The sequence below is a fragment of the Scomber japonicus genome, chromosome 3 (assembly GCF_027409825.1).
Source record: "Scomber japonicus isolate fScoJap1 chromosome 3, fScoJap1.pri, whole genome shotgun sequence".
NCBI classification, from domain to species: Eukaryota; Metazoa; Chordata; class Actinopteri; order Scombriformes; family Scombridae; genus Scomber; species Scomber japonicus.
The window spans coordinates 7,973,908-7,994,860 of NC_070580.1; the positions used below are offsets into that span (position 1 = coordinate 7,973,908).

General features: G+C 39.3%; 1 protein-coding gene across 1 annotated transcript in view; it reads right to left on the reverse strand.

Moving 5' to 3' along the window:
• Positions 1 to 699: 699 nt before the first annotated feature.
• Positions 700 to 20,953, reverse strand: part of cntn4 (contactin 4) — a 124,645-nt gene continuing 104,391 nt past the window's right edge. The window contains exons 14-24 of the mRNA XM_053315477.1: positions 17,216 to 17,391; positions 14,819 to 14,939; positions 14,189 to 14,347; positions 13,165 to 13,314; positions 11,237 to 11,307; positions 9,464 to 9,698; positions 8,601 to 8,716; positions 5,622 to 5,808; positions 5,413 to 5,525; positions 1,198 to 1,366; positions 700 to 791 (exon numbers count right to left, since the gene is read on the reverse strand). Of these exons, the coding sequence (XP_053171452.1) occupies positions 700 to 791; positions 1,198 to 1,366; positions 5,413 to 5,525; positions 5,622 to 5,808; positions 8,601 to 8,716; positions 9,464 to 9,698; positions 11,237 to 11,307; positions 13,165 to 13,314; positions 14,189 to 14,347; positions 14,819 to 14,939; positions 17,216 to 17,391 (1,589 nt within the window). The remainder of the gene's footprint in view (positions 792 to 1,197; positions 1,367 to 5,412; positions 5,526 to 5,621; positions 5,809 to 8,600; positions 8,717 to 9,463; positions 9,699 to 11,236; positions 11,308 to 13,164; positions 13,315 to 14,188; positions 14,348 to 14,818; positions 14,940 to 17,215; positions 17,392 to 20,953) is intronic.

Genomic DNA, 20,953 nt, shown 5'->3' on the forward strand with positions numbered 1-20,953 from the left:
TTTAGGAGAAATTCTTAGTTTTCCTCATTAGGGAAATCCACCTTGAGTCAAATTTAGCTAGTATCACCAAATTTGCTAATGCAGTATGGTAAAGCTGTGTTGTCTTGACAGATGATTTTAGATGCTAATCCTCTCTTTACATACTGGGTAAGAAACAAACCAACATGTCGATGCAGCCCTTTGAGTGAAACATTGCAGAAACAAAAACGCAGATATGTAACAGATAACGATTAATAGTTAATTCACTTGAAAAAAATTGACTCTGTTACAACTTACAAGACATTTTAGAAGACAAAAGGTTCGCTGTCAAACTTTGATTTGCCATGCACCTAATTGTTCTCGCCCCAATAAGCCCAGACCGACTTCTGATTGATTAAGAAAAAAAAATCTATAAAAGCTCAACATGTCATACAAAAAGATGCATATAGGACATTTTTCTCTTTTCTTTATTTTTCCTATGAAAGCTGCTTTGGTAACAACATAGTCACGACATCGGTCAATCTCCTTTACTTAGCCTGGGTGCTGAAGGGGACTCCTTCCCTGTCATCTCACTGGCGTGTTTAAAAAAAAAACTTCAGCGTCTTCCTTCTGCCTCTAAAATCAAAATGAATGGGTCTAGTTACACCAGAGTGGGCTGTGTTTGCGTTCCGCCGTAGAGCTGTCTCCACATCAGATGCAACGTCTGCTGGGAGCTGTTTGTCATAAAGATGTCCGTGCTGTGAAAGACAGTGCTATTGTACTGAGGGCTGATAGAGTGGAGACCTTGGATGCTGAGCCAACTGCATTGGGGCCTGAAAAGGTATTGAAAAGAATGAGGCTGTCAGTCTATTGTTTGGAAAAAAACCCAAACCTGACTTTTTGGCATTTAACTTTTTTAATCGACCGTCGCTTCAGTCTGCTTTGGTAATTATGAGCTGAAAACATTCATTTCTAAAAATGCTTAAGAGTTATTATGTGAGCAGTGAAATGAGACATTGAAAATATACTATATAAATTGCTCAACTTTTCATGCAATACTTGCATTATTGTGTCACGTAGAGGCCATAATTACACAAATATCTCATGTAGCCCTTTATTTTCCCACTCTCTCTGTTCCTTTGGAGATGATGATAGCTAATCTGTTCTGGCAAGACAGCGGCAGGGGACTGGATTATTTAGCTCAGCCACAAGGGAGACACTAACTAACTCTCCACTGACCTGGTATCCTTGGGATGGTGATCTGCCTGCTACTGCTGCCTTCCCCTCCCTCTCCAAATGGCTTGATCTGGATGATATAATCCTCATCAGTAGGCAGGGCGAGCTCTACAGAGGTCGTGTTGGTCTCCATGACGTTTGGGCGGCTATGACGGTTCTTCTTGTATAGCACCTAAGCATAGATTAGAGGAGTTAAAACAAAAGTCAGTTACAGAAGCTAAAAAACAAGCCAGTTTTCACAGCAGTTTGTAAAACAGTCACAAAATGTAATCTATAGATTTGGAGCACAGAAGCTGCTGTGTTGTGTTAATCTCATTTATTATTCTTTTTTTGAACTATAACCGCAACATTACTCTACATTTATCACAAGATTTTATCCTTGTTTTTATTTCTTTATGTTAATTTTATCAGTACAGTCAGTGGTCCGCAGACCAGAGAACCCGCTGCTGGGAAGCATTTTCCTCACTGTTGAGTTTAATAATATCTTTAATATTTCTTTGACAATATGATAGATTAATATGACAATATTATACAACAATATGATAGATTAATGTTAAAACTATCTGTTTGAATTATTTCACCTTTGATTCTGAGAGTATGAGTATTTTTGTCAGTTTTGTATTGTTATGGTGAGGACACCAGCTCAAGCCGTAACATAACCTATACTCAGTTTAACATTATATAGTATTTTAGATACTGTATATTCCTGAGGGTGCTAAACAGAAAGAAAAGAAAAAAAGATGAACTGACATTCTCATGATATTTTTCACCCTGGCCTGATCATATGCAGTATAAAATATGTTTTGGCTGTAAAGATAAAGTTTTTATAACCGTAATTACAAACCTACTCAGGAAACTGAAATAAGTACAAGTATGCCAACAGATTTGTGCACTTCATAACAAGTGCTATGGTGCATCTCTAAATGGGAATTACAGCTTTTAAATACACTGATATAGTCCCCATGATTGGAAGTTAAGCATTAAACTGCTTCTAATGTGGTTTTAGGGGTTGGGAAATCAGATTTTAAAAATCTAATCATTAAATGAGTGAAAGTTGCCGAGTTAGTGCCAAGCAGACACCATACCCACATGACAACTGAAGTCAAGAGCTTTCCATAAAAGCTAGTTTTATGTCTGTAGCCCCTCCTGATGCTGAATGATACTCACTCATTCATACTCGCTGAATGATGTCATCATGTACTGGGTTCAAGGTCAGTATTTCAAAGCAGGAGCCATGCATCATCTTCATACTGACATAATGTTGAGACCTTTCCAAAGATTTATTTGGATTTTGATAAAGTTTGAATTTTCACCTCCATGGACACAACTTCACAGAACCCCTTGAAAGAGGTTTTTTTTGTGTGTGCCTATTTTTGTGGAAATAGTGACAAAAATCCTGCTTGGTAAAATTGTTTGACCTGACCTACTTTTTACTTTATTTTCATGATGAAATGCAAGATGTACTTAAACTATAAAACCCTTAATAAGAGAATCCCTGTGGAAGCAAAACATGCTTTCACCACCAGATTGTGCTGTGGGTAACTTAAAATAATGTTTAATATGCAACATGCACACAACAACCCAACATTCTGGTTATGTCAGGATAGTGCAGCGTCTCTGACCCCTCTGGCTGTGGTGACCTCACAGAGCACAGTGGTTATTAATAACAAATTACAACAACTACTTAACTAGCTGCATTCACTTTATTGGCTGAGAAACTTCAGTTGTGGGGAATCAGCTTCTTATAAACATCTGGACCACAATATGTGCAATTAAGATACAAATGTTCTTCTTACAGCTTGTTCCATAAGCAATATATACATTTATTTGTAACCTAGCAACATGAGGATCTAACTATCTGTATATGATTTATTTTTTCGTGTAAACTGTGATCTGATAACTGTGTGCAAATAAACAAAAGCAAAACGACTTAAATGAATGACTTGTGCATTATTATGTATCTATTATTCCCATCTGCCTATGCAATATTTTATGTTTTAACAAAACATGAAATATGAAAACTCATATCAGCATCTAAGGTGTTGAAAAAAAACAGGCTGTAAAGATGCCTAGTCTTATGAACATATCCAGTAAGCTTCTGACAGAGAGGAATAGGCTATTCACACAACCCTGGAAATTTTTTGTATCTATATGAATCTTGATTTTGGGATTATATGTCAGCATGACAGCGCCCATTCAATCAGACTCTGTTTTATTAGCCAATGTAAGCATACAAAGAATGTGTCTTGGTGTTTGCTCCCAATAAATGCAACACAGAAGGATAAAAAATAGACCAAAGCAGGGTAAATATTATAAAAATTTAAATTTTTTAAAAGCTATTTACAGAATGGAATAGTAATATTTTTGAAATGGATATAATACTTGAAATGAAATACTGAATGTAAAAATGTATCAAAGTGACAAGTGCAGACATTAAATAATGAAATGTAAAGTCCAGTCTAATAATTTTATGATCTTCCTGATTATATGGCCATGGTACAAGATTTGATGCAATTTAGTGCAGAGACAGGTTAGAGTTAGGGAAGAATATTGTGTTGTGGGCGAGCTTGTTTGACTGCTGTTTGGGCTGTCTGCCATCGGTGGGCTTCATTTATCTATTAAAAGGTAGGAATGTCTGTGTGTGTGTGTGTGTGTGTGTGTCTGTATGTATACAGACTTACACACACACACACACACACAGACAGACACACAGACAGACAGATTGACTAATATATCATAACTTTAAACTCAGAATAAACAAGCGTTCAGCCGCTCCGCTCTGCAGCGGTGGAGCAGGGATTTTAGCATGTCATGATCAGAGCTTTACAACCCTGCCATGAGAGAGAGGAGAGGATAAAAATCTCTCTTCTTTTGATAACGTTCAAAGTTTGGCTTTCTTGTGGGTTTTCCGTCATTTTAAATAGACAAAAGATAGAGAGAGGGTAAGCTTCAGAGAGAAAGTGCTGCAAAGCTTCCTCTGAGAGAGAGAAAGTCTGTGAATGACAGAAATATAATGTTATCTTCTGACTGTTTCACTGTGGTTTGGTTCTAAAGCACAAATAAACAACCATCAAAGACTCAACAGGTGATTTACTGTGGAGGCCGATGCTCTTTTGGTGCAATTTGGACACATAGCACATTTAATATTAATACGTTTTGGATAAACAAGCGAACCGCTCAGCTCTCTGTATGAGTATAGCAGGGGCTGTTTGATATAAACACCTTTACAGCAAGATGGGGTTTCTGGGTTGTGACTTGCTTAGCAGGACAAAGGCACCCTTCTCAGTTAAACTGCCCCAAAGAGAAGAACAAGGGCACACGGGAGAAAAAAAACAGAGGTGGAGCTCAGACAGTGTTTTATTGGCAGCTGATTTAACCAACGGAATAATATTAACTGCTTCTATGGTTCAACCTCAGTTTAGTCTTGCTGGTGAAGTCTCTGTCTGGATTTAAAGCATTTATTAACTCCTTATAGTTTTAATTAATACCTTTTTTCAGTTGGTTCTAAAGAAATAATAAGCAATTGGCACTGAACTAGTTTTGTTTCAAATTGCTACTGGCCGACTACTATGATAACTACAAATGCTTCTATCTCTGTTGTGTGTGAAGGGTGGGACGCCATCAACACACACAAAGTCAGTAATTAAAAGTGAATAGTAGGTATAAAAGTAAATGGAAGTTTTGGAAAGGGTAACAAACTGGACCCTGTTTTTGTCTCCATTGCAACAGTTGATGAGGTTCATGTGTAATGTGGTCGCTTCCACTATCTAAAACTAATACCATCTATATTGCTGAGTTATCAAGGACACTTTGATGTTGTTGTGTTGAGAAATGTTAAAAATATCATTAAAACTGACAATGAGGAAACGCCTCCTGGCAGTGAGTCCTGCAGTCCGCCCACCGGACTGATGTGGACCATTAACTGTACTGATAAAATGAAAATAAAGACATTTAAAAAAAGGATAGGATCTTGTGATTAAATGTTGAGTAATGTAGTGATTGTAGTTTAAAGCAAGAATAACAAATGAGAACAAACAACACAGCTTCTGTGCTCCCGAGCCTAAAGTGGTGCAGGCATAAAAGAGACTTTGAAATACTTGAGTTTGAAAGTTTGAGTGTCACAAAAGAATTTGTGTCTATGTACATGTAGATGATATTTTGCCACTGTTTCACTAACTGCTGTGATACTGGGTTCAAACTGAGCGACTGGACACTTACTTTGTAACCAGTAACTTCTGACTCATTCTCCAGGGCTTTGACCTGCTCCCAGTTCAATATTATCTTGGAGTTTGATGTGTTCCACATCACCTTACCCGGCGGCTGACTGGGTGCTGAGGGGAGAAAAAACACATTATTCACCTCAAATAGAAGCTGAACACTAGAAGAAAGTCACCAGTACAGTAGATATAATTAGATGTGATAATTACGTGGTTTCTTGGTGGTGACGTTCACAGTGGAGCTAGGGGGCCCTGTTCCTGCGGTGTTATATGCCCTCACTGAGATGTAATACGTAGTACTGCCTTTCAGCCCACGGATAATAGTTGATGTTTGGTTTCCTACAGTCCTTTGCACGCTGGCTGTGTCTTCCCTTTCACTTCTACTCCAGTACCTCAGCTGAAAAGCAACAGGGCAGAACCTCAGATGCGAACGCAGAAAACACGACAGACATCTTAAAAGCTTTCCGTTACACCCTGTCAATGAAGTGCAAACTGGAAACAGGTAGATGTGAACTCAGCTGGATGGAAGATGTGAACCTTTAAGCAGCGTGTCACTGTGCACCTATTGCTCTTGTTCAGCGTGAGCTTACGTGTCTCAGTTGTGCTGATCAGACACGTGTCACGGTTTAAGTTAAGAGTGAGGAGGTCACGTATGCAAAAGGAAGAAAAAGAGAAAATAAAGAAGAAAGAGAGAATCCTCAAAAATCCCCTGCCATCAGCTTCCACTGATAACAGATTTTCTTTGTCACTCTGCTTGTCAGGGCTGAAATAGCCGGCACGCTTGACGGCACAAATATAATTTGTCTTTCCTCACAGGAACGGTTTGCTCAGGCTCTGCTCCTCTGGTGACTTTGAGTGGTCAACAATTCATAATTCTGCCACTTTATGCAATCTGTGGATGAAAACAGCGCCTTTGTTCAAGAGGAGTGCAGCGCTACGTGTATTCTTTCTGAACCGCCATGGTGCAAACGTTACAGTTGGGTGAATGCAGTCTTACAATGAATACGCTCTGAGAACCAAACAGTTACTGTCAAAATAATTTAAAAACTCACTCCAATGTGCAGAACTATAATTCTAGAGCTGCAGTTCCATCTCCAACATTTTGGCAGTGCACCACTTAGCTATAGCATAGTCAGGAGGTGCATTCCAATCAGATTGCTGGAAGTTGACAGCAAAATTTCCCATCAGTCATTGTGCCTCACTGGAGCGTTAAAAACAAATAATGGAACTTTGAAGCATATAAAGAAGTATGCCACACTAAAAGCAGTGAAAAGTCTGGCTCGTTTTACCTTAGAAGTATATGGTTGACAATGTTGACAATAACAAGGTGCATGAGACCTGGCATTAATTTCATGCACCATTCATAATTATCAAGAATGACACAATATTAACCTCCTGCGACCCTGCGTCATTATATTTTGGGTTTGCTGGACCTTATACTTCATTCTGCTTAACTTTGACCTGATCAATTGACCTGTATTCGTGCACACTTTTTTGTGCCACCTAGTGGCAGCAAAAGTGCAATACAGTAATCAGGCATGTTGGCTGAATCAATCAACAGCTGATCCCCAGACACAAAAGCTCATCCAATTTTATGGTTGAAACTTGATTATTTAAGCTTAATAACGTTTGTAGTTTGATATGTTATACAAATTTGACTAATTTTAGCAATAGCAACAAGCTAGCACACAGCTAATCAGGAAGTATGCATTTGAGGACATTGGGACTTTATTGCCGTTTGTGCAAAAGGAAGGAGTAAATGTAAGGAAATTAATTGTCTTATACAGTAAAATAAACCCAGTGTCTCCATATGAGGACTTTTTTCAAAAATGACTTCCTGTTCAAAGCTTAGTTTTTATACTTATCAGGTCCTACTCATCTCAAATATCTAGAAGAAATTAAAAATGCTTAACAAACAAAAGATCTGGTCTCATGGAGTTAATATTACATAATAATAATAATCTGTAAGTAATCGACATATATATTACTTAATAATCTTCATAATAATGTCTTTAGTGATGACACCATGCATCTTGTAAATGAATCAAATCACATTCATTCACAAGTTTCATACATTCCAATAGAGTAAGTTTTGTTTCAATATATATTCAATATTTTATTTTAGTTTTGTAACATTTCCACAGTCGCAGCAAATTTTGTATATGTTACCAAGGTAACACATGGACAAAGTGATGTCTGCACTGGTGATGTTGCAGGGTGTCCTGAGTGAAGGAATTTTGTACTCCCTGACATTCCCTAAACAAAGAGCAGGGAGTACTGTTTCTGTACACTGTGTAATGGGATGCAGCTATGGGATGTATACTAGCTGGCTTAACCAAGGTAGCCTGGTTACCTTGGTTACCCTGTAACGTCACTGCAGCCAGAATGACAAACAAGAGAGCTATAACACTGACCAAGTGCAACACTATTATTAAAATATGCTTTGTTATCGCCATAGTGAAACCATACTGAGTCTCTCTTCCTCCCCTCTCTGTGATGGTCCGTTTTTTACTCCACCTTTGAGTGAAGCTGCTCAGAACATCTATAAACACATGTGATTTCTGATGTCAAACCGTTGTGAGAGAAAAGAATGCAGTTAAAAAGTATTACAGTCAAAGTAGTGGTTTGGACCCTCTGACTAATATATTATCATATATGACAACATTAGATTATTAATACTGAAACATCATTGTGTAAATAAGATGTTACTGTTGCTGGAGATGGAGCTAGTTTCAGTTACTTCATATAGAGTTTGTTCACATCTTGGATTTCAATAATGAAGGGAATTAAAATGACAAGAACTAACTGAGCGCAAAGCCAGTTTTTGAAAGTGCTTTGTTGTGTGGATTAGAAGCTAAATGTTCAATCCCTTAGAGTATTGCATCAGTACACTAATCAGGGTGGTTACAGTACTTAGGTAAGCAACAAGAGAAACACAACTAAACCCACAGGCATGGGACTAGGCTGGACCATTATGCATGCAGCAAGCTATTATCTCCTATGCCCAAGGTGCATGAGCCTGAAACACTTATCAATAATAGAAGAGAACAAGATTCAACAGCATTAGTTGCCATGCGCTTCTGAACACACACACACATGCACACACACGCACACACGCACACACTCAAACACACACACACACACATCCAATGGAAGCACACACAAACAAGGTAATTCATTGCAGCTCACCTCATAGCCTAGTACTCGTTTCTTGCTGGCGTTCCAGGGCAGAGCTTTCCACAGAACTTCAATCTCAGATGCAGAAAGGCTCTTGGCACGGACCCTTGTGGGCGCTCGGCCAGGCTCTGGAGTTAATGTATAAAAGACTCTGAATGATTTTAGAAGTATACTGAGCTTTTGATGACCCCTCAAAGTGGGAACATCAAAACTGTTTCAAAGCTAATTCTTTCATGAGAACAACAGAGGGAGGGAAGTATGGAAAGAAGACATCTGCAATAGCTGATAGAAGAACGCTGGCTGCAGTATCACTGCTACTGCTGTTCAGTCCCTGAATGGATCTAGTCATATACACATTCATTAATAGTGACTGAGCCAGTAGAGTTTATCAATAACATGTAGGCCTGTCACGATAACTACCTTTGTGGGACGATATATTGTCTCAGAAATAATCGCGATAAATGATATTATTGTCATTTTAAGATTATTTTATACCACTGATATAATGATCATATAATAGCATAATAATAAAAGGGGGGCATGGGGTGGGATTGGAGAGTGGGCACTAAGCTTTCATTAAAACATAGACTGCCATGATGGGCTGGGACAGAGTTATTTACCTTTAATAACATATAAGAGGCACCGCTCACTTGTGCAGTCTCCACTCAGTACATACACAGTGAGGAATGGAGGACACTACTTGCTTAGCCAATGTGACATGAATAGCCTCTTAGCTGCTAATGTGAAGTGTGGAAATATTGAGGTAAAAAAAATGATCATGTCTATGTATAATACGATAAGTCCATATATAGACATGATGATGTAACACGTGACATAATTACGTGACAGGCCTACATGCATAAGATCATACGCACCTTCCTCAGCAGAGTAGATAGTGGTAACAGGTCCGAAAGGGCCTTCCCCTTCATTGTTGTAAACCCCGACCTTCACGTGGAAAGGCGAGAATGGTTGGATGCTCTCGTTTTTAAAAACGTATTTGGATGCCTCGGGGGAAGGGACTGCAGCCTGCATCCAGCCGGTGGCACCGTGTGGTCGAAAAGCCACAACGTAGCCGAACCCTGCTCCATTCTGCTGCTCCTCTGGAACAGGCTGCAGAAACAAAACAAATATGTGATTTTAATGCCATTTTGCACATATAATCAATCAACGTGTATCTATTAAAACTCCTGATTCATCTTAGTGAATATATAAACTCTGAGTATGACGCAGAGTGCAAAGACAGACTTTCAATTCTTTGCTTCAAATATAACATGCTGTGCACACAAGAACTATTATTGGACACATCCATTACATAGTACAGTGCACTCAGCATGATACCATAAACTCAGCTGTTGTCCAGACTGATAACATGCCTCATGCATTTATAGCTGCTGATTTCATTCTAGTGGATAAACCCTCTTCACCCCTGTCCACTAAGAACCTCACTCATATAAAAGCACTTAATTTTTCCTTTTTTTAATTTCATTTGTAGCCACGTTTATGATAGTCTTATGCTTTGGTGTAGATATCTCTCGCCTTGTCTCCTGTCACCTTCAGGTCAAATTTCTTTTCATAACAAATTAAGACAGGATGCAACATTTGCATGGATTTCCCTTTAAGACTGGGTGCTTGTCCATTTAGAGCCAGATGCGACATGAGCAAATTTTAGATTATGTCATTGTTTTTAAGACGTGACTGATGAAATGCATTGTGATTTGCTAAAAATGGGGAAGGTAAAATGTGGTATGGGATGCATTTTTTCCAGTGCTCTTAGCTGGTGTTAGCCTCAGGTTTAAGGAGGTTGTTTTTTAACAGTGCATTAAGTTTTAGGATGTTTTTTTAGAGGGTGCCTTTGGTCATAATGGGATAATGGCCTTTTAATTTAGAGCCACCCCCTAGAAAAACAACACTTTTTAGCCCTTTTTCTTGTAAGGCTCTGAAAGAAACAGCTGTCCTGTGCCTTCATAGTGAATAAAGAAGATTGGAGCCTCTGTTGTGTGCTTTAAACTTTTATTCTTGCTACAGTATTTCACCTTGGTTCTTAAACTTGGCTCTAGGTTACAACTATACAAATAGAAATTTAGAGCATAAATTTCCCATTTTTGTTCAAGCAAAAGTTAAAATGAAAAATGCATAACTTCATCTCTACTTCTGTATCAAAAATGAAAAAAACGCCTTAGGAATTTTCATTGTCGAGGCAAAACAGTGACTTTGTTAAGCAGATGTGAGACTTTAATTGAACTCTTGCATATTGAAACATCAACACTGATTCTGTGAAACGTTTCACAGCAGGGATTGATGATTTTGAACAGCCTGAATAAATATAAGCTGTTGGAGTTGGCGTGATATGTGAGAGCTTTGTACAAAGAAAGAAAAAGAAAGAATGAAAGTAAAGGCAAACAAAGTGGAAAAAGAAGTTAGGACTTTGAAGGAACCATTCAGTTTAATTATCTTATTGAAACCTCAAAAGCATTTTTCTCTCCCCCAGGGTGACAGCGGCAGTTATTGCCTCTCTGTTCTTAAAAATGAAATGCCATACATTAAGCCATTCAGCTGTTATTAATGAAACAGAAGCCCAGATCCACAGAGAATAATGACGTCTGGCTCCCTCCTCCATGGGTGAGGGGGTTTTGAGCGGGCTTGCTTACCTCCCATGTGATGACTAATTCGGAGCGACTGCCACCGCCTCCGCTTACATTAGCTGGTGTGACCTTCGGTACTGGAAGAAGAAGACAGATCAGCTTAGCCCTGCTGACTTCACATGACGGTGAAAAGGCACTTGTAATCATTTTCCATGTTGCTAACTCCCATATGGCAGAGAGATTTTTGAACTTAAAAAATCCAGAAATCCTTTAAGATATCAGCAAACATCTCACAGCTGAGTTGTGTTTGCAGACGTTGGCCAGTCTGTGATTTTACACCAGATGATGCATAAAAGATCTAACCTTAGTGAGTCCAGATGTCTGTGGGTAGATTTCTGCTTTTTTCACTTTAGCTGAAATTTGAATACAATTTCAGCAGTGGCACAATACTAAAGTTGCTGAAGGCATACATTTTGGGCAATACTTACTCACTTTCTCAGTGAGAGATAGGTTAAAAGTATGCTAAATATGAAGCCGCAACTAGGAGACCATTAGCTTATCTTGACATGAAGACAGGAAACAGCCTGGCTCTCCTGATACAAGAAAATACACCTACAGACCTCTAATGAATCTTTGTTTAATCTGTTCAAGTGTAAAAGTGACACATTTTGGATTTATGTCGGTGTTATGTGGTAGAAATGATCTACAAAATGTTGTTATGCTTTTATATAAATTAAAAAAAGATGTCTTCCAGTCTTTATGCTAAGTCTTCCGGTCTTTATGCTAAGTCTTCCAGTCTTTATGCTTAGTCCTCAAGTCTTTATGCTGAGTCTTCCAGTTTTTATGCTTAGTCCTCAAGTCTTTATGCTGAGTCTTCCAGTTTTTATGCTAAGTCCTCCAGTCTTTATGCTAAGTCTTCCAGTTTTTATGCTAAGTCCTCCAGTCTTTATGCTAAGTCTTCCAGTTTTTATGCTAAGTCCTCAAGTCTTTATGCTTAGTCCTCAAGTCTTTATGCTAAGTCTTCCAGTCTTTATGCTAAGTCTTCCAGTCTTTATGCTAAGTCTTCCAGTCTTTATGCTAAGTCTTCCAGTCTTTATGCTAAGTCCTCAAGTCTTTATGCTAAGTCTTCCAGTCTTTATGCTAAGTCTTCCAGTCTTTATGCTAAGTCTTCCAGTCTTTATGCTAAGTCTTCCAGTCTTTATGCTAAGTCTTCCAGTCTTTATGCTAAGTCCTCCAGTCTTTATGCTAAGTCCTCCAGTTTTTATGCTAAGTCTTCCAGTTTTTATGCTAAGTCCTCAAGTCTTTATGCTAAGTCCTCAAGTCTTTATGCTAAGTCTTCCAGTCTTTATGCTAAGTCCTCAAGTCTTTATGCTTAGTCCTCAAGTCTTTATGCTAAGTCTTCCAGTCTTTATGCTAAGTCTTCCAGTCTTTATGCTAAGTCTTCCAGTTTTTATGCTAAGTCCTCAAGTCTTTATGCTAAGTCTTCCAGTCTTTATGCTAAGTCTTCCAGTCTTTATGCTAAGTCTTCCAGTCTTTATGCTAAGTCCTCCAGTCTTTATGCTAAGTCCTCCAGTTTTTATGCTAAGTCTTCCAGTTTTTATGCTAAGTCCTCAAGTCTTTATGCTAAGTCCTCAAGTCTTTATGCTAAGTCTTCCAGTCTTTATGCTAAGTCTTCCAGTCTTTATGCTAAGTCCTCAAGTCTTTATGCTTAGTCCTCAAGTCTTTATGCTAAATCCTCCAGTCTTTATGCTTAGTCCTCAAGTCTTTATGCTTAGTCCTCAAGTCTTTGTGCCAAATCTTCCACTCTTTATGCTAGGCTAAGCTAACATGCTTCTGGCACCAGCTTCACATTCAGGGTATTGTGTATTTCCCCAACTGTAGAACTATTCCCTTTACAGAAATAAGTAAATTATGTTGAGAGGGAAAAAACAAACATGCCATACATTTTTGGAAGAGGCATAAAGTTTGTTCTATTCATGTAGTAAGTTACATACAGGTCCCCTTTGTCCTTGCTTGTTTGGACGGCTTGCTGGGCTCGCCGGTCCCGATGGTGTTGCTTGCCAGAACTCGAAACTCATACTCCACCCAGGGGCTCAGGTCTATTACTTTAGCTGTCAGCCGGTGGCCCCCCACCACCTCAGGATCTGGAATAAAACACACAGTGGCCCCTTCAGCATCTTGAAACTTTGTATGTGTGTGTGTTTGTGCGTACATATGTGTGTCAGCTTAGCATCGGCAGCACACTGTCCTCTAGGCTGACAGGCCTGGTAGGACTCCACCACAGGTACATAGGACAGGTATAATCCCTCACAAGGACACATAATGCACAGACTCAAAGAACAAGAAAACAATCCAAAAGAATCACATACAAAGAAACACAATGTTAACGTGCTGCTTTGGCAATAGGCTATTTATTCAATTGTTTAATGCTAACATGTGTGTCAAGTGGAGTTATAGAAATCCATCAAAGTCACTGTAAAGCTATAAATATCAGAAAATAGAAGTGCTCCCACTGGAAATGGCAAAAAGTCCATTTCTCCTTTTGCACAAGGATATTTGTCTACCTGCAAGGTCATAATGTAATTCAGTTACGAATATATGACCCTGATTTGGTAAATCAATGAGGCCAGTAAAACTATCTTGTCCTTAATTCACAAAAATATCAATAAAGCAAGGTATACTGTACAGCGTTAATGCACATTATACCAATCATGCGTGAATGCTAAGGGCCCCATTAAAGAGGATGTGGGGAAAAATTACACTCTAACCATCGGTGCTATCACTTCTCGACACTATCAAATTACAGCCTTGGAAGCAAGCTTCATCATCAGGCAGATATCCATGTTTCAGGGTTCCCAGGAGTCCGATGAAATGGCGGTCAATGGTCATGCTACAATTGCGCACCATTTGGTGCTGGGGTAAAAATTACATCTCCAATATTCTCACAGGCGAGGCAGAATGAAGAGCGGCCCCCTCCATGTGATTGGAGGAGGCCACGGCTGGTTGGAGAGAGCTTACCTGTGGTGACAGCCTGCCACCCGAGGGAAAATGGTGTCCTGGCCTGGATGGTGTATGCCGTAATTGGACTGTGATTATCAGGACCAGGCCTCCAGGACAGAGAGGCTTTGGTATCAGTGATTTCTTCTACGTGGATGCTGGTGGGGGGGCCCGGGGGACCTGATAGATGGCATAGCCAGGCAGGAAAAAATAGAGAAAGATGGAGAGACAGACAGAAGGTGGAAGAGGAGGAGGGGGGAGATGGGAGGGTGGGATGTAAATCAGGAAGAGATGGAAAGATAGAGGGAGTCGTGGTTATTTTAACACCTGCGGCTACTGTAGCGAAGTCAGTTCAGTATGAAACCTTTGGGAACTATTCGGTCTACTTAAAAAGTAAATTTCCTTTAAAGCTTGAAGAGAGAAATTCTTATTTCTTTCTACTCTCTTCTTTCATTTCCTCATCAACGAGGCTCAGTAAACACGAATCACTACAAAACCTCCACCTTCTCCAGCAGTGGATGAATTATTGAACTGTTCTGAATTCTTAAAATGCAGGTAGATGTAAGAACTGGTCAGTAGTCATTTTGAGTTGAAGGCTGTCCGTTCATATTGGAAGCGAAAGCAGAATGGATGTTCACTGTTGTGGCTTACCTCTGACAACCAAGTCAACAGCGATGGAAATGCTGTCAACCTTGGTTTGCACGGCGCATGTGTACTTCCCCGCATGCCTCAGCTGGATGTTTCGAACCATAATGTCCCCTGCTGAATGCTGCTGTCATTCACCACATGCGCAATCAGGCAAACAAGCACACACACGCACACACACACACACACGCACGCACAGTTCTATAAGTAACATGGTAACCCTCCAGCCTTTGTAATTTAACAACAATACTGACTTTCCAGCCACATGGGAATAGAAAACCTATTCTCATGTACGTGTATCTTGAAAAATAAATCCATAAGTCTTCCTGCAGCATTTTCTACCACACTCTAAAATGACAAAGAAATACCTCTCTATAATGGAAACGCTCCACGTGTTTATTGTATCACTATAATTACTGAAATGTACTTTCACAAATAGCTTGATTTTGATTGCGGTACGAAGCAGTTTCCGCTATAAGGAGAGGCCTAATGGCTAGTTAGTTCTTTAAGGGAGACTTTTAGTCCATCTCTCTCTAATTGCAATTTCCATCCTACATTATCATTTAATCAGAGAAGCAGAGCAGGTTCTGCAATAAATTGGACATGATGGAAAGATGGTGGCAAGAATTCTATAGAGTGGCTGCTAGCTTAATCAATGTATAGATGTATAGTGAGACATGTAAATTATATTACACGAGAATGTGAATTATGTTTTTAAAAAAAGCTCAAGAGAAATGCTAGAGTACTGTACTGTACTGTATTTTTTTTCTTTTCACCTGCAGTTTTTTTTAAGGCATCTTGAGTTCATGAGAAAAATGAGCCTGCATATCACATGCTGAGATGTACGCTGCAAACCTTTTTAAAGTATACTGACGAAGGCTGGTTTGCGGGGGCGTGTATGTAAATTTAGTTTTAAAATAAACCACAGGCAGCAATTTTCTGGCCATAAATAATACACTTGATACAAACATTCCCTCTGCACTGCGGCTGAATTTATTATGACCCTGCTAAAAGAAGAAGTATACTATTGATGTACCAATGAATCTTTGGGCACCTCTTGACCTGTATTCAATGAAATCTCTGAAGGAGTTGAAAAAAAAAATCAATGTCTTTTATGTAGCAGATTTTAATAAGAGCGCAGTGACATTACTACAATTCTTCAGCACATTGCAATGGGGTTCCTTAATGATTCATTATATAGTCAGGGCCATCTAAAAAAAAATGGTATTAAAAAGCGGTGACAATAGGCGGGTTTCTAAGCGAGGGAGGTCAAAAAACAGTCTGAATAACAGGGAAGATCAACATGAGGTGTTGCACGAATCGTAGAAGTTATAAATGAAAATGTATGAAAATGCTTACAATCTTCCTTTTAGCTCAGAGTGCATAATTAGCGATTTTGTATGTCGTGATCTGGTCGGCCTGGATTTTAATGAGGTGGTGGATAGTTCTGAACAGAAGCTGGTGGAGGAAGAAACACCTGTTTTAAGGTAAGGCTCCATATACTATTACTGTGCTATTATTTAAGGGTGATTATTGCAAATGTTTGTCATGTTCTGTGATTAATGCTTAGGTGATCAGTTTGGATAGATCAATGTGGGACTTAGTGGCAGCTGACAGAGTTGCAGACTGTTGGCTTTGGATGGAAAATGCATCATATTGTTAGAAATTGTTGGCTGATGAATATTAAATCCTGTATTGATACAGTTTCTCATCTGTGAGATATTGCCTGTATCCGCTGCAGGCATCGAAAATTTTAATTTGCACTGTATAACACATCTGGCGTGTATATATCTTGTGACTTGCATATTATATATCCGAAATGAGTGCTCAAATGGCAAGAATTTCACACATGGTAATGCTGCTTTTAGTTAGTTAGTTTTTTTTAGCCTATATGACCCGTGAGGGGTGCTTCTCTGCTTTTACTTTTTGCTGTCTGTTGATGTGCCTTCATGACAGATGTCTATCAAAGTGTTGCTTATTGTAGAAAAAGTTTTAGAAATGCACGCAAATTTACCTCTACAGCAATTTCACTCCTTTTAACTTATAGCTTCTTTTTTAAAAGTGCAGTGTGTAGAATTTAGAGGAATCTAGCACAACATATATTCATAAGTGTGTTTACATTGGTGTATAATCCCATTAAAATAAGAATTTGTTGTGTGTTCTCATTACCTTAGAATGAGTCATTTTTATTTCCTGCCACTTGTTTCTACAGTAGCTCAGAACAAACTACATACTGTCACTAAAGAGGGGCCTTTCACATTTTTCATTTGGTCGCAATCTACAACCTTACCAGTAGATGTCACTAAATTCTACACACAATTCCTTTAAATACTGACAATGTCCTTATAAACTATTATGACTTTGTGGCAGGGTGTTTTCAACCATGAGGGATTATAAACTTACGCCGCCCACTTTTTCAAAAAATCCACCGTGGCCCCCAAAGTGGATGAGCTGTTCGTTGAAGAACCAGGTGAACTTGAGCTCCAGAGATGGATCGTGGCTGACTTGACAGGGCAGGACCACACTCTCCCCTACGGTGACATCCAGCGTGGACGGCTGGGTGGTGATGATGGTCGGCTCTGAAAACACACAATCATATCCATGCATGTTTGGTCAAACACATGACTCTGTTCCCCTTTTCCAGGCATTACCAGTACAGGAAATGGCTTTTCAAAAAAAGCCAAGCCCTTCCATCATCCTTATGGATATGTCAGACTCAGTTAATAGAAGGATATACGGGACAGAGCACACAGCAAACTAGGGCACACAGCTACAATAACTGGTATTAGTTTCGGCCTGAGCTTGTCTCTGTGGGGACTGGGAGATGTGTCTCTCCTGCATCCTGAGAAGCCTCCATGTGTCACTGTCAGCTCAGCCTTCGGCCCGGAACTCCCCCAGATCGGTCCGAAATTCCCAAAACGCACCACTAGGAAAACAGTAAACACCAGTGAGCACTTCCACCAGTCGGAGCCACTCTCTTTTCAAGCCTGCAGTGCATTACAATGGCATCACATGGGAATAAGGCAAGCGTCCCTTATCTGCACTTGTGTGTGAGGAGTGGAGGAGGAAAGTGGAAGGACATGAGAGAGGCGGGATGAGAGGGAGAGGCTTTGTTCTGAGAGTGTACAACACCTGTCTCCCTCTTGGGGGTGCTGTGATTACTTGGTTGAAATTGCCACTCTGAGCACACAGACTAAATTAACCATGGCAAATGATCCCTGGACAGGCATAGATTCATGTAGAAAGTGCCGGCAGTGCAGTCTTCATCCAGAGTGAATTCGATACCTTCATTGCATTGGCCCGTTCCCTCCCTGCCCCTTCCCTCCCTGACTCACACACACACCAACAGCATGGGCTCCCAATGTGATTTATCTAGTCGTTTTCTGGTATCAGGACAGAATGCTATCAGCTGGTAGGTTTAGTCATACACACAATGAAAGTGTGTCTAAGAGCCTCTGTCCTGTATTGCTGGGGCTAAATGGTGAGCGATGGCGGTGCTGTAAAAAGGTTGTAAAAACACACAGGAGGTATTCAAGGGGACTGTATCTGTTCTGTTTCTAAAGGCTGCCTACACCTTGTAGAACAAGTGCAGAAAGGAAATAGAAAGTCTAAAAAATTTAAAAGGTACGAAACACTACTCTTAAAAAAAAAAGAAAAAAAGGAAGAGTGTCAGGGCTGTTTCGGAGTGGTTTCATGGTAAGACAGTTACTCTAAATGACATGAAGAGGATGGAAGGCTCAGGAAGGATCTGCAGGGGAATACTTACATGGATCCACAGTTAAGCATATTTTACTCCTCTATCCCTGCAACATGGAAACATACTATAAACATTTATGTGCTTTATTGTGTCTCCTTTGGGGTTACTGCTTTTGCTTCTTTTCTACCATGAACTCGTCTCCTTGTGGTTTGTGCTGCCCGGCCTCGTATTGCCTCCAGGGATTCACTGTGACAATGATGGTGGGAATATGCTCCCTTATTACTCTCCTCTGTCATCATTTGTGACAGATTATATGGACAAGCAAGGTTGGTTACACAACCGCACACTGGGCTCTTGAGCATAATTTGATTGATTTCTATCTTGTATAATGCCTTGTTACCTACTGCCACTGTAAATGAGAGGATAGTAACCCGCTCACTTAGCAGGGTCAATCAGAGACAAGATAGAGAGCACCTCTGTGAGTGCTGCTCGAGTGGGTCAAACCAGTGTTGACGGGTCTCTGTTTGGATTGGAGATGCTGAAAATGTCATTCAGCATGTGTAAAGCATTCTTTCTATACCTGTTACATTTCATGGTGTTTATCATCAGTGTTGGGCACGTTTCTTTGAAAAAATAATTAATTATAGTTACTCATTACTTCTCCCAAAAAGTAACTGAGTTAGTAACTGAGTTACATCATTGTCAAAGTAAGTAGTAATTAATTACCAGGAAAGGAACTAGTACGTTACTTTAAAAAAAATGTTTTAAATATGTCAAATTAGTTGGCTGCCCCAATCAACTGGCCCAAAGCACGTTCAAAATTAAATTATGCCAAAGAAATGTACTAAAAAGAAGTAAATAATAAAATTGTACATGTAGCAGATATGCAGCAATTTAATTTTATTCCTCAAAAAGCAATAACAATATAAACTTCTCTTAATATAATATATACTGGAAATGATTAAATAAATATTGGCGTCCTACTCTGTCTTTGGTTATGCCTCTAAGTGCAGCCACTCTTTGGTAGGGAGAGAGAGGGAGAGAGGAAGAGAGAGAGAGAGAAGAGAGAGAGCGCCTGTTCGGGTGAAAACCACTTCAGTGAGGTCTGAAGAAGTAACGTTTTTGGCCCTAACGGTAACAGCATTGTAGCGGGGGAAACAGTAATTAATTTGATTACTCATTATTGAAAAAAGTAAAGTAACAGCGTCATTCCCATCACTGTTGATCATTAATTGATGAACTTTCCATTGTGTCCATGTTTAAAAAATGTAAAAGCACTCTGTTAGCCTACTGCTTTAGACATACCACATAACTGCAATGTCCTGTATTGTATGTCATACATCTCTCTTTACCCATGATTTGTGTCTCTCTTTGCACTTCCAACCATTAAATAAAGGCAAAAATGCATTCTTTGAAAAAATAAAAGAGAATATCTGTGCTAATGGTTCACTGCAAGGCTGCAGCATTCATGTTTGTAGCCTTTAGAAAACATTTACATTGCGTGTCATTAATACAATGAGGTAAAATAATTTACTGTTCATAAAAAACCTACCTGGCAAAGAGAGATTTGAACCTTTGAGTCACTGGTCTTCATTGCATTTCATTTTCATGTAGATCATTAAAAACAAGAACAATAAGCAACAAGGGCTTTTTGGGGAATAGGGTATATCTGTGCAAATCCCATTTATGAACTTGTTTTCATAGATAAAGTCATGACTTTGCTGTTGGCAGGGCTCAACCAGTCACATAAGGGCGTTGTTATTCTGAGCTGTCACCTCTGTGGTTAGAGTCATGTTATGTTTCAGCAGTTAAAACTAATTGGTTAAAGTTTGGGAAAGATATCTTGCAGTGTTGGCAGTGTTTTATATTTTTCTTACTGTCAACAAATCCAATGAAAGGAACAATACTAACATGTACAATACTGTCAGACCACTTGTAAAGCAGTCCATTTGTTCCTCACATGAAAATCTTAAAAACAAAAAAAAACTTTCATTTTTAAGGCTGAACATTTTCCTAGTAGCTGGGCACTGTAAATTGTATATTTGTTGGAGTGATTCTGTGCTGCAGATTTGAACCCAAGAGAGTATTTCCACCAGGACAGTGTATATGGGACTGAATTTATATCAACTACAGTGCCCATGTTCATAGTAGTGTCACTCTGTGCAGTGTTGTGGTGTATATATATGTGTTTTTCATAGTTTTAGGACAACAAAAGGAATGAGAGGACTTTGGATACACAGACAATACTTAGCAGAAGTTAGTAAGATGTTAGTAAGATCACTCATTGTTGGTTTTTGTGAGATATCACATAATCACAAAATATCACATAAAAAGTCACATGATTTTCTAAGCCAACCATCTGTGCTGAACTACTCCCCATAGACATGATGCGATGGTATATACAGTATAACAATGTCACAATACTTTCACATTTACTACTCAGG